The 15666-nt window shown below is 42.1% G+C and overlaps 1 protein-coding gene across 3 annotated transcripts in view; it reads left to right on the forward strand.

Moving 5' to 3' along the window:
- Positions 1-15666, forward strand: part of cerkl (ceramide kinase-like) — a 225457-nt gene that overhangs the window by 151957 nt on the left and 57834 nt on the right. For all 3 annotated transcript variants that reach the window (XM_039757749.1, XM_039757750.1, XM_039757751.1), the window contains one exon: positions 4935-5077. In XM_039757749.1, the coding sequence (XP_039613683.1) occupies positions 4935-5077 (143 nt within the window). The remainder of the gene's footprint in view (positions 1-4934; positions 5078-15666) is intronic.

Consider the following 15666-nt stretch of genomic DNA (forward strand, 5'->3'; position numbering starts at 1 on the left):
TGATATGAAAAATAGGCCTCAAAGCTTCAATGAGGCCTTGACATAAAATCAGCCCAACCGTACACTCAAGGAGCGGCATTGGCTTGGTTGATCTCTTTTATGGATACACCAGAGTCTTTATATTTTAAATGCAGGGCTCACCTGAGACCCAGAAAAAAATGGACATAGATATGAAAATGACAGTAGGCTGCAAGGCTTCAACAAGGCTTAAACACAAAATCAGCTTGGCCCTATACCCTTGGCTCGGTTTGATCTCTTCTTTGGAAACACCAGAGCCTTCTGTGTCAATTTCAGGATCACCTAAAACCCATAAAATGGGTCTTGATATGAAAACTAGGCCTCAAGGCTTTAATATCAGCCTGGTCCCACACTGAAGAGGCAGGCTTCAAGGGCCTGCACAGGTGAAAAAGGGACAGAGGAACCATAAAATTTCCTAGCCCATAATAACACAACAGCATTTCTTTAATGTAATGTAAAGATTTTGTACAAAACAAGAACAAAAAGAGGAATTCAGATGGTTATCCAAAAAAGAGTCCTGTTGGATGTTGGACTTTTTAGATGATGAGCCAGTCGTCTATGAGGGCTACAATCTGTAGGAGATGCCAGCTGATCCAGCACCTCAAGCTCAGGGTCGCTGAACTAAAGGGGAGGAGTTGGCTGGCATTCATTGTATTAGAGAATTGGCAGACCTGACCTGTCCAGGGGCATCAACCACAGAATTAGAAGTGTCAAACCGTTTTCAGGCCCTTGCAGAACCGAACGGTGTCTCTAATGATTCTGAGGTGGTAATCAGGCATGAGGAGCCCCAACAGACCACCTCAAAACCAGTTCCCAGAAAGAGAGACGTGATGATAGTTGTGGATTCAATTATCGGGGGGATTGAAGCGCAGGTGTACTTCAGAGACAGAGTCTCATACAGTGTGAGTGGGGGCCTTCCTTGTCATTGTCCATGTTGGAACAAATAACATACATAAGGGTCGTCTGTCAATTCTGAGTTCCAAACTCAAAGATAAGGTGCCAGGCTGAGGAGCAGAACTGACAAGGTGGGCTTCTCTGAATCTCTGCCTGTGCCACATGCCAGTCATGGTAAGACGGAGGAGATTAGAAGGCTTTACGTGTGGCTCAAATCTTGGTACAGGGTACAAGGGTATCGGTTTATGGGGAATTGGGATTCCTTTCGGATCTGTTCTGCAATGGGTTACGTCTGAACTGGAGGGGCACCAATGTATTGGGGAGGCGTATGAGTAGGTTAGCCGAAGATTGTTTAAACTAGGGAACGGGGCAGAGAGTTTAGGACAGGCCAGGTTAAGAACCGTACATGGAGGAACAAACAGTGTAGAAATAAAAATGCGTAGTAATAATAATAATAATACATTTTATTTATATAGCGCCTTTCCCATGCTCAAGGCACTTAGTAGTAATGTAAAGTCTAACCCAACGTTTAAATGTAGAAAGAGTAACACGTTAAAATAGCTTGTCTTAACACTAGAAGTATCAAAAATAAGGTAAGTGAGTTGGAGTTGTATGTAGCAGAGCATAATTATGAAATTATAGCAATAACGGAAACCTGGATAAATAAAAAAGACGGGGATGAATGTAACATAGCGGATAGACAGAACAGAAAAGGAGGTGGGGATGCTGTTTATGTCCAACAGAATTTAAATGCAAGTCCTCTTCAGGATGAGCCCACCTTAGTGAGGACGTCTGGATTCGTCTGGACAACATTAAAAAGAAAGAGGCCTTATTTTAGGAGTGTGTTATAGACCACCCAATGCAGACAGTAATTTCAACACACATATTTTTAGAAATATTAAAAAGGCAAGTTTAGAGGGGGATATTATAGTTAAGGCGGACTTCAAATACCCAAAATATTAACTGGGATAACTTTACAAATGGCGGAGCGCAAGAGCAGCAGTTTTTAGAAGTAATCGATGACTGTTTTTTTGGCAGCAGGGTGAAGCCTGTCTAGATTTAGTATTTTGTAATAATCAGGATAGAATTGGGGGTATAGAGGTGATTGGACCACTAGGGTCATGTGACCATAAACTAATACAGTCCTCTTTGTTTTGTAAGAGTGCAGATGCAAAGACTGAAATTGTTCAGTTTAACTTTGGTAGAGCAAATTTTGAGCAGATGCAGCAAAGTCTAAGAAGGGTGGACTGGGATTAACTTTTAAGTGCGGAGACAGTCGAGTAGCAGTGGAACAGGTTTAAAAATGTTTTACATGTAATGCAGAACAGGTGCATACCTAAATTTGGAATTAATAGGAAATTTTTAAAAACTCCACAAAGGATTAATAAAGATTTAAAAAAGAAGCTGCAAAGGAAAAAACAGAAGAATAAGACATAGAAGATGAATAACTGCAATGTGAATTGTAGGGCGTATGAGAACATGAGGGCAACCATTAAGAAGGACATCAGGGAGGCTAAAAGACAGTAAATGAGGAATATAACAGATACGATTAAAGACGACCCTAAGAGATTCTTTCAGTATTTTAGTAGTAAAAGAAGAGTCAAGGAAGAGGTGAAGTGGATCAGAAATAGAAAAGGGGAATTAAAAAATAGAGACAGTGAAATACTGCGGTGGGATGCTGCCCTGCCCGAGATTTGTTCCTGCCTTGCGTCCTGTTGCTGACTGGGATTGGCTCCAGCGGACCCCCATGACCCTGTGTTAGGATATAGAAGGTTGGGTAATGACTGACTGACAGACAGTGAAATAGCAGATACTGTACTGTAAATTTAGCATTTTTCTGAAGTCTTCACATGTGAGGAAGTGGATAACCTCAGATCTGTAACAGGGACTACTAAGGAGGTACTGAGGGATTTAGAAATCGTAGAGAGAGAAGAGCAGCGTAGATTAACCTTGCCAGGTGTTGCTCAATCTTCTCCTTAATAATTCCTTCCATTAATTTTCCCATGATGCACATTAAGCTTACTGGCCTATAGATGCTTGGATCTGCCCGGTCTCTCTTTTTATGTAATGGGATGATATTTGCCATTTTCCAGGACTTTGGAATCTCCCGAGTGCACAGTGACTTCCTAAAACTTCATGATAAGGGTTTATATCTGCACTCACTAACGCCCTGAAGCACCCTGTGGTAAATATCATCTGGTCCTGGTGATTTGTTTGATTTTAGCCTATTTAATCTACGCTGCTCTTCTCTCTCTGCAATTTCCAAATCCCTCACTGGCTTCCTTCCCCCTGTGATCAGTTGTAATGAGTGTGATTAGTGAAGCTGTTCCTGGTCCATTCACTCCCTTGCTTGGTAGTGCGACTGACAGCAAAAAACTGACTATGAGAATTGCAGGCACTTTCAAAAGATCTCAGGGGTAGAGTTGTGGACAGACGTAAGGCAGGAGATGGAGACACAAACATATCAAAGGCTTTATCAATCCCAAGGAGCTCAGTAAAGGCCATCATAAAGAAGTGTTTGGTGCTACTAGGACCCTCCCTAGATCCTCCAAACTGGATGGAAGAGCAAGGAGGACACTGGTAAGAGAGGCCACCAAGAGGCCAATGGACACTTTGAAGGAGTTACAGGATTTGATGGCAAAGAGTGGTCATTAATGGTGTGCAGGTGACAACAATTTCATAATTGTGGCTTGTTTGGGAGGGTCGTAAGGAAAAAAGCCACTTCTCAAGAAAGGCCACATTAAGGCTCGTTTGAACTTTCCCAGAATACACCTTGAAGATTCTGATGCCAAGTGGAAAAAGGTCTTCTGATCAGATGAGACCAAAATCAAACTATTTGGCCTAAATACCAAACGGTCCACCGATACAGCTCAGCATCACAACACACCATACGTACAGTAAAGCATGGAGGGTGCAGCATCCTGTTGTGGGGGTCCAGGGGCTCTCGTTTGGGTAGAAGGAAAAATGGATGGGGAAAAATACCATTAAATTCTGGAGGAAAACCTGCTACCCTCTGCCAGAAAGTTGAAGATGGGCAGAATGTTCACCTTTCAACACGACGACGACCCGAAGCACACAACAAAACTGAGCACACGGTGGCTGAAGGAGAAAAAAGTGAATGTCCTGGTGTGGCCAGTCAGAGCCCAGACATAAATCACACTGAAATCTGTGGAAAGATCTGAAGATAGCAGACCACCAACGCTCACCAACCAATGTGACCGAACTTGAACAGTCAAACTGTAAAGAAGAGTGGGGGGCAAATATTGAGTGGGCTCAGTCTAGGTGTGCAAAGCTGATAGGGAAGAATCAACAGGCTGGCATTAAAGCAAAAGGGGGGTCAACAAAGTGACACTGACATGGGGGGCTCCTTTATTAATCTCAGTGGGTCTTGTTTTTAATTTTTATCATTTTTCTGAACTGTAGCTGTGTTATCTTTCACTTGGATGTTAGAGGTGGCATTGAGTAAGTAAAGCTGGGAAGAAATATTAGTTTGTGTATCTTCATTTAAGGCTGTAAAGCAAAAACAATGGGAATATTTCAAAGGGGGGGATTCTTTTCAATACCCACTGTCTAAATGTCTGGCAGGCACCCCACCCCGGCTTGGCCGTGCCTTCTAGTGGTCCGGTATTTGAATCCTGAGGCAGACAAATTAGTCAATGTATTTGATGCCCCCCACTATATGATATTTAGTGCCATCCGTTTTAATGGAAGTGCTGGCTTAGGGCCCTGTGTACCTCCTGGCAGTGCCTACTTTAGTGCAGCAGATCGGTGGCCGTGTAATCCGGAGTGGACCAGCCCTTAGTAACTCACCCCCATTTTAATCTGCGCACTCGGAGTGAGCAGGCGTGAAGCGTGAGCTCTCTGCGAGCTGCTCTGGGATTACTTATTGAAGGCAGTGATTAATTAGAGCGCCGAGTCGTACATTCCTTTCTCTGTTTACCTCACGCCATCACAAAGGCGCGCTTCATTATTCTGCTTTGCTGTCATTTTTTTGAACTCCATCCACATTTTTCTCTTCCCAGTGTGGTCTGCATTGGTGGGGATGGCTTTGCCAGCGAGGTCGCCAATGGTTTGCTCCTTCGAGCCCAGATGGATGCTGGGAGGGATGCAGATTCCGTCTTCACGCCTGTCAGAGCAGCACTTCCTCTCGGCATAATACCAGCAGGTGAGTGGATGGCGATGCTGACGCGCTTAGACTGGCATCTGGCTGGCATCTTGGCGTCCTTTCCTTTGAACTAATTCAGTGCAGGACGCCCCTCTGGCAGGCTTGGAAATGAAGCGGCCTGCAGGTTGGTAGCTGAGGCAGAGTCTTTATTTTATTATTACTGCTACTTGAGGACATGTATTTTTTTTTTACTGTTTTGGGCATATTGTTTTTACCAGTTTGAATTAAAGCAGTCAGCACTGATGAACAGTACCCTGCCACCCTTTATGTTTCAATCCTGCCTGGCTATTCAGATGTCTCTTTTGTGTCTGTCGTGCTCATTTTTTTATGTTAACATTGTTGATTGTTTAGCTACTTTATGTCTAAGCAGCTTTTGTTATATGCCATATGTTTTAGTGGTGGTCCCCAAGAGGTCAGGACCACCTGCCCATCATTGTCAAGGGACTGCCCTCAGCCCTATAAAGGTGGAGACAACCCACAGTCCCTTGCGGTTCATTGAATGCACTATTATGTTTCTACCTGAGTCTTCAAGAGGTGGCGCTGCTGAGTCGATGCCCCAGTCCCCACGAGGTGGCACTGCCAAACTCTTGTCACTTCATCTGCCTAAGCAGGTCAAAGTCTTCCTGTCTTTCAATCTCCAAGTGGGACTGTTGTGTTTTTTGAACTTATAAAAGTGGTTTTGAAGCTACCCCTTACAGAGGGGGGGGGTAATGTTATATTTAAGCCAGGGGTCCTCCAACTGGCTGGGGTCCAGATGTCTCACTTGTGTCTATTTTGCTCATTTTTGCTTAGCCTCCCCCATTACTTGTCGTCTATGGGGAGGGGAGCGAAAGCTGTAGACTCGTGAAAAATTTCGATCTCCTGTTTTCGAAGGGATCTCGATGTTTTTTAGTGTCCCCTGATACCGAAAACATTGACATCTCTGTGTGTCACAGTTTCTTAAGGTCATTCAAAAACTAAACCGGCTGGACGGATAAATACCAAGTCGAAACTTAGGCCTGCTATGAGATGGCGATGTGCTGATTAGTTTTTGAGCCAAATCGTGCAAGAGAAGGAGGCGCTCTAGAGGAACCCTCAAATGCCTCAATTCTGCAATTAATGAGGAATTCCTCTCTTCATTTGCTATCGTAATGACCTCTTTTATGACTAGAAAGATGAGCATCAGAGCGATCAATAATGACTGAAATATTATCGAATAGTTCAGGTAACTTGGTTCCGAGGGCACAAATCCTACTGACGCTCACATCCGAATTTTTATATTTTGAAATTGTTGATTATTGAGCTTATTTATCTCTAAGCAGCTCTTATTCCGTGATATGTGTTTTGGAATTGGGCTCCCAACAGGCAAGACCACCTGCTCATCATCATCATCATGGTATTGCCCTAAGCCCTGTAAAGACGGTTCATTGAATGCACTGTCGACTTGCTGCCTGCAGGTGGCGCTGCTGAGTTGCTGCCTGAGTCCCTACAAAGTGGCGCTGCTGAATTGCTGCCTGTGTCCCCACAAGGTGGTGCTGCCGAGTTGCTGCCTGAGTCCCTAGGAGGTGGCACTGCTGAATTGCTGCCTGTGTCCCCACAAGGTGGTGCTGCCGAGTTGCTGCCTGAGTCCCCACAAAGTGGCGCTGCTGAATTGCTGCCTGTGTCCCCTCAAAGTGGTTCTGCTGAGTTGCTGCCCGAGTCCCTAGGAGGTGGCACTGCTGAATTGCTGCCTGTGTCCCCACAAGGTGGTGCTGCTGAGTTGCTGTCTGGCTAAACTTTTCTCACCTCATCTGGCTTAATTGGGTCAAACTCTTCTCACCTTGTCATTCCCACAGGGTCATGTTGTCTTTTTTTAGACTTATAAGAGTGGGCTGGGGTTTTTGAAAGCCACCATTCATGTAATATTCCAGCCAGGATTCCTCCCCTTGCAGGGGTTCAAATTAATATTTGGCATCTGTTTTGTTCATTCTTTATGTTAGCGTCGTTGATTGTTTAGGGTTAGGGTTTGCTATGTGCCGTGTGTTTGGTCGGTGGTCTTCCAAGAAGCAGAGTCATCTGATCATCTCGGTCAAGGAATTTTGGGGACAACTGCAGTTCCTTGCGGTTCATTGAATGCACTGCCGAGTTGTAACGGCCAGCCCAATCTTCCGGACCTGCAACTACACCCCAAGACCTATGACCTGGCAACCTGAGGGAACGTTAGACTTAAACAAGCCGTACGTCTTACGATTACTTCCCCAATCGGCGATCAAATAGGCAAAAAAAGGAAAACAATAAGTAAGTTACTAAAATGAATATCTATATTGATAAAAAGATGTGAAACAAAATGGCAAAAAATATAAATATCTCACCTCCCCTAACACACACAACCCCACGAGTGAAAGGAAGAATATTATAATAAATGGTGCAGCAATAAATATACAAAGTAAACCCTCCTGTAGCCGCCGAAGTATAAGGTGAGATCAAGCACGGGTAAAATGCATGCCAAAAGAAATCTCTTAGTCCAAAAGTTCATTTTAAAAATATTTAGTGAAAATTAAAAGCAAGTAATCCACACAAGAATAAAGAAAATAGTTGTTACACACGTAGAATAAAAGACCAAAAAAGGAAAGACGTATCTTCCCAAAACTAAGCTTTCCTTGAAAAACTTTATTTAATTCTATACTTAAGAGTTCTTTACTTCTTCTTCTATACTTAAAGATTCTTAGCTTCTTCTGTATGCTTTAAACGTATGGAGCAGCACTTAAATTAAGAGCTTTGTTTTACATGTTACTTCACACACTCAAAAAGCATGTAGGCACGGTTTAAAACCGTGTGCCCTCTACACCTTACACATGGCAAGGCTGGTCACTAACTGAGAGTAATGTTTAGTCAGAGCAGTTAGAAATGGCTAGAACAGACCAATTCAACTCAACTGATGGGGGTTATAGGAGCCTCCCATAGATTATGCTTTGTCATTTAGTAAAACATTTATGAATCTTACGTAACTAGGAAATGGCTCTTACACCTCCCTTGACCCTACACTGAACATAAAACAGAAATGACGCACACGAAACACGTGACACACGTAAAGTCCAGGAAATACACAGTACAATACAATTTATTATTTGTGTAGCCCAAAATCACACATGAAGTGCCGCAATGGGCTTTAACAGGCCCTGCCTCTTGACAGCCCCCCAGCCTTGACTCTCTAAGAAGACAAGGAACAACTCCCAAAAAAAAAAACCAGTAGGGAAAAAATGGAAGAAACCTCGGGAAAGGCAGTTCAAAGAGAGACCCCTTTACAGGTAGGGTGGGCGTGCAGTGAGTGTCAAAAAGAAGGGGGCCAATACAATACAATACAATACAATACAATACAATACACCGAACAAATCCACAATACAGTATACAAATAAATACGTAGCAGAATTTAACAGTAGATGATATCCCATAATATGATTTGGATTTGTTCAGAGTCCGGGAGACCTCATTCCATCAAGTTGCCTCCCCCTATTGGCCATTCCATGGCTGAAACAGTGCTGGGCCAGCCAATCCGATGAAAGGACCCCTCTTCCCCACGATTCCTGCGATCCTCCATCAGAGATGACTTTACCTTAGGCAGGCAAAACAACTTGGCAGGTGGGCCGTGGCACCAAGTGCCACATTTGAGTACCGAGAAGAGAAACAGAAGAGGTGAGGGTTACTGTCATGTTACTTATGTTTTAGTTCAAATGACTGACAACAGAGATGCAGTCTGTACAGTTAATCAGCAGCTCTAGTCAGGGTGTGCTAAATTAAAGTTGCGAGTCTTCAGCCGGGATTTAAAAGCTGAGACCAAAGGGGCTTCTCTTATAGTAGCAGGCAGACCATCAATCGTCCAGAGAGTGATTCATGATAATGAACTTGAACCGGTTAGAACCTGTCCACTGCGATATGGAAGCACTTATATTGTTTGCTCCTTTCTCAAAATTAAAAGAAACGGTCTCACTATACGGTCCTCGGCGTGTCCCGTTACTACCGAACCCTGGGGATTTGTGAGAATGGCAAGATCGTTACAGGTCCGGCATTGAGAACAGGAAGCTGTGACGACCCAGATCGGTGTTTCTCTGCTTCTTGATGTGTTTCTGTGTTGCGTTCTGGTTTCTCTCTTTTTCCCCCCTTCTGTTCCCTTTCCTTCACTCCCTCCTCTCGTTTAAATAAGAAAAACCGGATGGACTTGATGGTAGACAGGAAAATTCACGATCCTGCAGCGCTCTCCTTTCCCGTGTTGTTTCCAGGGGGACAACATTTACACAGACGCACCATAAATGGGGACAACGCTACGAAAAGACGCGACGCAGCATGAAACATTTAAGACGAGGTTAATCACGTCGCACCGCTACAGAGTTGCTGCCTGACTTCCCAGGGCAGGGTGCTGCTGAGGTGCTTCCTTGGGTCAAAGACATCTCGCCTCGTCTGCTGGGTTTAGGCCAGAGTTCCTGTCAAATCCATCTCTTATGTCCTTTCGTTCTTTGGTGAGCCATTCACTTGTGTTTGTGTTAGCTGTCTTAGTTAGCTGCTCCATTGTCTTTGCCCGTTGTTCTGTTCCATGTGTTTTGTGCGTGGTTCCCCAAGAGGTGGGGCCACCTGCCAGTCAGTGCCAGTCAGTGCCCTATAAATCTGGAGGGTTTTCTTCTCGTGTTTTGTTTTTATTTTTTTGCTGTGCTTTCATGATTTAATCGATTTTTTGACTTTGTACCTGATTTATGTATTGGGGCTGTGTTGGCATTGAGTTGCTTTATTATTTTATAAAACTCCATTCTGCCTTTTGGGCTTCACTGTATTACAGAGTATTTCTTTGTAAAAAATGTATCTTTTTACGTTATAAGGATTCTGTGTTTGCCCCTTTATCTAGCCAGGGTTTGACAGGAAGCCCAACCATGGACTCCCAGTTCATGATAGTCTGCTCAAGTGGGTCAAAGTCTACCCTTTTTGCCATCCCCATGGAGGAATGTCTTTTTAAATTTAATATTAAAGGGGGCTCCCCTTATTGGGGGTCATGTTATATTCCATGCAGGGTTCCTCCCTTGGCTGAGATTCAAATGTCTCTGTTGTGTCAATTTTATTCATTCTTTACATTAACCTTTTGGATTATTTAGTTTGTTTATGTCTAAGCATCTGTTGTTATGTGCCGTGTGTTTCATGGGTGGTCCCCCAAGAGTCAGAGTCACCTGCCAATCACCGTCAAGCAGAGGTGGGTAGTAGCGCGTTACATTTACTCTGTCATATTTACTTGAGTAACTTTTTTTTTAAAAATTGTACTTTTACGAGTAGTTTTTCTGCACCATACTTTTTACTTGAGCACATTTGTGAAGAAGAAACGTTACTCTTACTCCGCTACATTGGGCAACACTCGCCTCATTACTTTTTTACATTTACGCATTTATATATGCTATATTTTAGTTGGAGAGCAGTCGCCAGTAGATCTACTGAATGACTGTTTCACCAATCAGACGTAGCAACAATAATCACATGACTCCGTTTCACCAATCAGATGTAGCCATGCAGTCACATGACCACACACAAACTTCCTGCGTCTGCAGCCTGTGAGAGACTTTTCAGTCACACGGAGCTCCTGTTCACTGCTAAACGGTCACAGCTTCACTGCAGGAACCTTGAGAGCCAACTGCTGCTGAAACTTAACCATCACTTCACTGAGTGAAGAACAAGCTCGTGTTAACCAAACGTGCGCAGATACAGACAGTCAAGGTAAAGTGAGACTTGTTGTCCGTGCACAGGCTGCCTTGTTCTGATGTTATTTTCTATCAGCTGTGATATCTATTTGGAGGGCGAGTGCATCTGCAGTATGATACTGTCAGTGTGCAGTCAGGAGATCTCGTCACCGTAAGTAGTCTGCACTGTTCAGACAGACATGTCACCGACTGTAGGTATCGGCTTCAAAAGCTTTGTTGTGAAAAACTGAGATTTGGAACTTTCTGTTATTTGTGCATCTTTATTTTGTAAAGATGTGATTTATTTTTACTCCTTTTTTATGTTGTTATTTGGAAATAGCAGAATTTGCACATTATTTTATATTTTTGTCTGTCATTACATTTCTAAAAAATAAATCATTTATTATGATCAAACAGTTCCTCAGTACTTGAGGAGCCTTTTCACCAAATACTTTTTTACTTTTACTTGAGTCATTTTTTGGATGACTACTTTTTACTTTTTACTTTAATATTATTTTGAAGTAACGCAACTCTTACTTGAGTACAATTTTTGGCTACTCTACCCACCTCTGCCGTCAACCCTATAAAAGATGGGGGCAACCCACAGTCCCTTACGGTTCATTGAATGCGCTCTTGATGTTTTTTTTTTTTTGTTCTTTATTTCACCTTATACAATTTCTTGTTAGTTTTCACATACCCCTTGGGGTCAGAGCGCAGGGTCAACCATTGTGCAGGTTAAGGGCCTTGTTCAAGGGCCCAGCAGAGTAGGATCTCTTTTGGCAGTGAGGGGGATTTGAACCGGCAACCTTCAAGATACCATTGCAGATCCTTAGCCACAGAGCCACCACTTCTTCCCAAATGGTGGTGAATTCTCCTGTGTATTTTGCTTTATTTATTTATTTTAATTTCTCAATATTTTTTGATCACATCCTCTGTTTTTTGACTTTGTTTGCCAGATTTGCGATTGGGACTTGTTGGCCTTGGATTGCCTTTGCCTTTTCAGATATCCCTGGCTGTGCCATTTTTGCTGCTTTGGGGCTTCACTATTTAACATGAAAATAAATCTTCTGTTTATAAAGTTTGTATGTTGCCCTCTGTGTTCCTATCCTGGGTTTTTGGCTGTATTTCTCCCTCTAGTGGTCATTTTCAGTATTTTTGGGGATTTTATGCTTTGGGACTTTAAAGTTAATAATAATAATAATAATAATAATAATAATAATAATAATAATGCATTTTATTTATTTGTATGCTCCTTTCTAAACACTCAAGGACACTGAACAATAGACAAAACACAGATTATGAACAAAAGTAAAATACAGAAGTTAAAATCAGACAGAACAAGTTCATGGCACCATCCCGTTACCCCGTCATGCCTGCCTCTCCATACTCACCCCATCCTAGGATTTCCAGACATGAGTAGTAATAAGAGAATTAAAGGATAAGTTTGGGAAAGTTGAAGGTATTTCTTCTCTATTATGGTATAATTTAGTGGTCCACATGAAACTGCATTGTAAAGTGAAGCATATTTTATAAAACTCAAAATGTAACTAATCTGCTCTTGCCTTTTACATTGGAGCGAACGGATACCGGAGTCAAGAGTCCTGTGTTCAGCTCGAAAAGTCAATCCCATGAGGCTCTGGGCTTCCTCTTTATGATGTGTTTTAGTAATTTGAAAGCACAACGTGTGTCTTTGTGTGTTCTGAGTGTACAACTGAATAACATTAAAATATTAGAACAATCTGGATGAGAACGGGCCATTCAGCCCAACAAAGCTCGTCCACTTAATTCTTCTAAAATAACATCAAGTCGAGTTCTGAAGGTCCCTACAGTCCTCCTGTCTCACCTACTCCTCGAGTCTGTGGTTCTTTGTGTAATGAAAAATTTCTTTATAATTGTGTGAAATTTCCCCGTCACAAGTTTCCAACTGTGTCCCCGTGTTCTTGATGAACTCATTTTAAAGTCACCGTCTTGACCCACTGGACTAATTTAATTTAAACACTTCAGTCAGATCTGCTCGATTGGAAGTTAAATTTGAAGTGTAACAGTTCACAGGATCCAAACACATTATCGGTGCACCAGTCTCCAAGTGGTTTAATCCCGGACATTTTTCAAACATTAAATAGTGTACAGTCGCGGCCAAAAGTATGGAGAAAGACCCAAGTGTTGGTTTTCACCAAGTCTGCTGCTTCAGTGTTTTCAGATCTTTGTGTCAGATGTTTCTCTGGTGTACTGAAGTAGAATTACAAGCAGTTCAGAAGTTTCAAAGGCTTTTATTGACAATGAGATGAAGTTTATGTGCAGAGTCAAAATTTGCAGTGTTGGCCCATCTTTCTTTTTTCTGCAGTTCGCCCTGGCATGCTGTCTGGCAATGAACTTCTGGGCCCAATCCTGACTGATGGCAGCCGCCCATTCTTGCAGAATCAGAATTTGTGGGTTTTTGTTTGCCCACCCGCCCCTTGAGGATTGACTACAAGTTCTCAATGGGATTAAGGTCTGGGGAGTTTCCTGGCCATGGACCTCAAATTTCAATGTTTTGTTCCCTGAGTCACTTAAGTGTGGCATCTGTAATGAGTCAAAGAACTCATTGGATTGTGTCTCATCTTCTTTAAACTGAACAGAATATAAAGACTTATAGCACTCTCTAAATGGGTCAGCTATGTTTGTATGGTCAATAATTGTACCTCAGTCTGTGTTGTTAAATCCTGCTATTGCATTAAGGACTTCCTGTTTATAGATTTGTTGGGCTAAGATCTTATTGGCCTTCTCTCCGTGTTCATGATGATGATGTCGCGAGTTAAAGATGACCTGTTCTGTTTCTTTAGTAGTCAAGAGGTTAAATTCTGATTGCCAAACCTGACTTTCCCTATAAAGTGTCTCATTTGGAGACCTGGGGACTCATGTATAAACAGTGCGTACGCACAGAAATGTTGTATGCAAACGTTTCCACGTTCAAATCGCGATGTATAAAATCTAAACTTGGCGTAAAGCCACGCACATTTCCACGATACCTCATGCCTTGTCGTACGCAAGTTCTCCGCTCGGTTTTGCAGACTGGTGGCACCCAGCGTCAAAGCAGTGCTACTGTTCCTGTGTGGTTACTCTTTATTTTCCTGACGCAGCTTTATAAATACACTGAAATTAACCGCATATTGTTTATTAGGGTAACACATCTGATTGTAATTAACTTGTAACAATATAATGGGCCAGGGAATAGCCATAGTATTCCAAATACCATAACTGCTTTAGCGTTGTTACTCTCACTGCACCTTCTTCTTCTTCATCTTCTTCTTCTTTCAGCTGCTCCCATTAGGGTTTGCCACAGCGGATCATCTTTTTCCATATTAGTCTCACTGCAGCACTTGGAGTATTTATATCACTGTATCTGAGTGTGAATCACAGCTCTACAGCAGCTGATCAGAAAGAGAATTATCGGGATACAGCATCGACACACGCTGCCTAAGCCATGCTGTCTATTTGAACTGCCCCCATACAACAAACGCTTCAGAGCCTTTCCTGTACGGACCTCACGGTTCAGAAACAGTTTCTTACAAAGAACTCTAAACGCACTCAATCAGTCAATTGCTCCTTGTAGAACTGTTAGTACTTTAAGTACAATCACCCCACTGTAAACTTGCACTACAGTTATAATATCGCACAACCTGTGCCACTTTATAAAGCGCGTATTTACATATGATGACGATATCATTTTTAAGATGAAATAGAGCAAAATATGTTTATTACATTATACAAATAAAATGTTAACTTCATTTAAATAATCTAAATTGTTAATAATTAAACATGTGAGGACACGGTGCCGCTGGTGCCCCGTTCAGGGATTGCTCCTGTCTCGTGCTGTATTCTTGCTGAGGATGGCGCGACACTGGAAGGATAGACGGATAGAATAATTAAACTTGTACTACGAAGATATTTCAATGTTCCTTAAAAGTTTTGAAGAATCGGCGCTCAAAGCTTACAGATGGCTTAACGTCTGTTACAGAGCTGATTGTGTGGTGATTGGGTATTTGGAGAAAGAAAAGTAAGGACAGGAATTGGAGGTTTGTACGTTTGAGAGAGACAGGACTGCTGCAGGAAATTATTTCATCGAAGGTCGCACACAGCGCAGCAGCATCTTGTGTGAGACATGAACAATCACTGCGCCATCTTGTTCCCCTGTTTAATAACGTGCTTTAACTCCTATCATCATGAAAATGATATCACGTATACATCTCAGTATTTTAATTATTCAGAGAGCTGTAATATCACGAATGTAATGGATTCTGTGTCCAGTTGGAGGAAGAGAGCCGGTTTAAGAAGCACGTAGTGATTCACACACACAGAGCACATAGAAGATCAAATACAAAACAAAGCATTTAACGTGCTACTTTAATTACGATGTGATTTGAGAAACTAGTAAATTAAACGATTTTAAGATGAAGTTTATGATGTTCTACTTTAATGACAAAATAAACTACGTAATTAAAGTGGAAATTTCAAGATTGAAGTTGACATTTCGTGCTTTTTCCCCACCGTGTGCCTTTTTTTTCTCTCTGTAGCCTAATAAGCTTTCATGTGACACTTAGATGATGGGCTACGACTTGCCTTTTCACGCCGACTTTGATATGTGACAACTTTCTAAATTTCTAATAAATTCATGTGCTAACGATTCACCAATCAGTAACTAGAGGGCGTGTTACAGCCCACCCTCTCAACTTTGACGAGTGAAAGTGACAGTTTTATTTTAAGTCGTATTTCATGACGGTTTGGAGGAATGTTACGGACAAAATGAAATAAATTAATAAATAAGCAACAAAAAACATATTTTGTGACACATTATTTATGCTCTCATTTCATGACATATTTATTTATTTATGCTCACATTTCACAGTACTTTTATTTATTTACGCATTTATTAATTTATTT

The sequence above is a fragment of the Polypterus senegalus genome, chromosome 6 (assembly GCF_016835505.1).
Source record: "Polypterus senegalus isolate Bchr_013 chromosome 6, ASM1683550v1, whole genome shotgun sequence".
NCBI lineage: Eukaryota > Metazoa > Chordata > Cladistia > Polypteriformes > Polypteridae > Polypterus > Polypterus senegalus.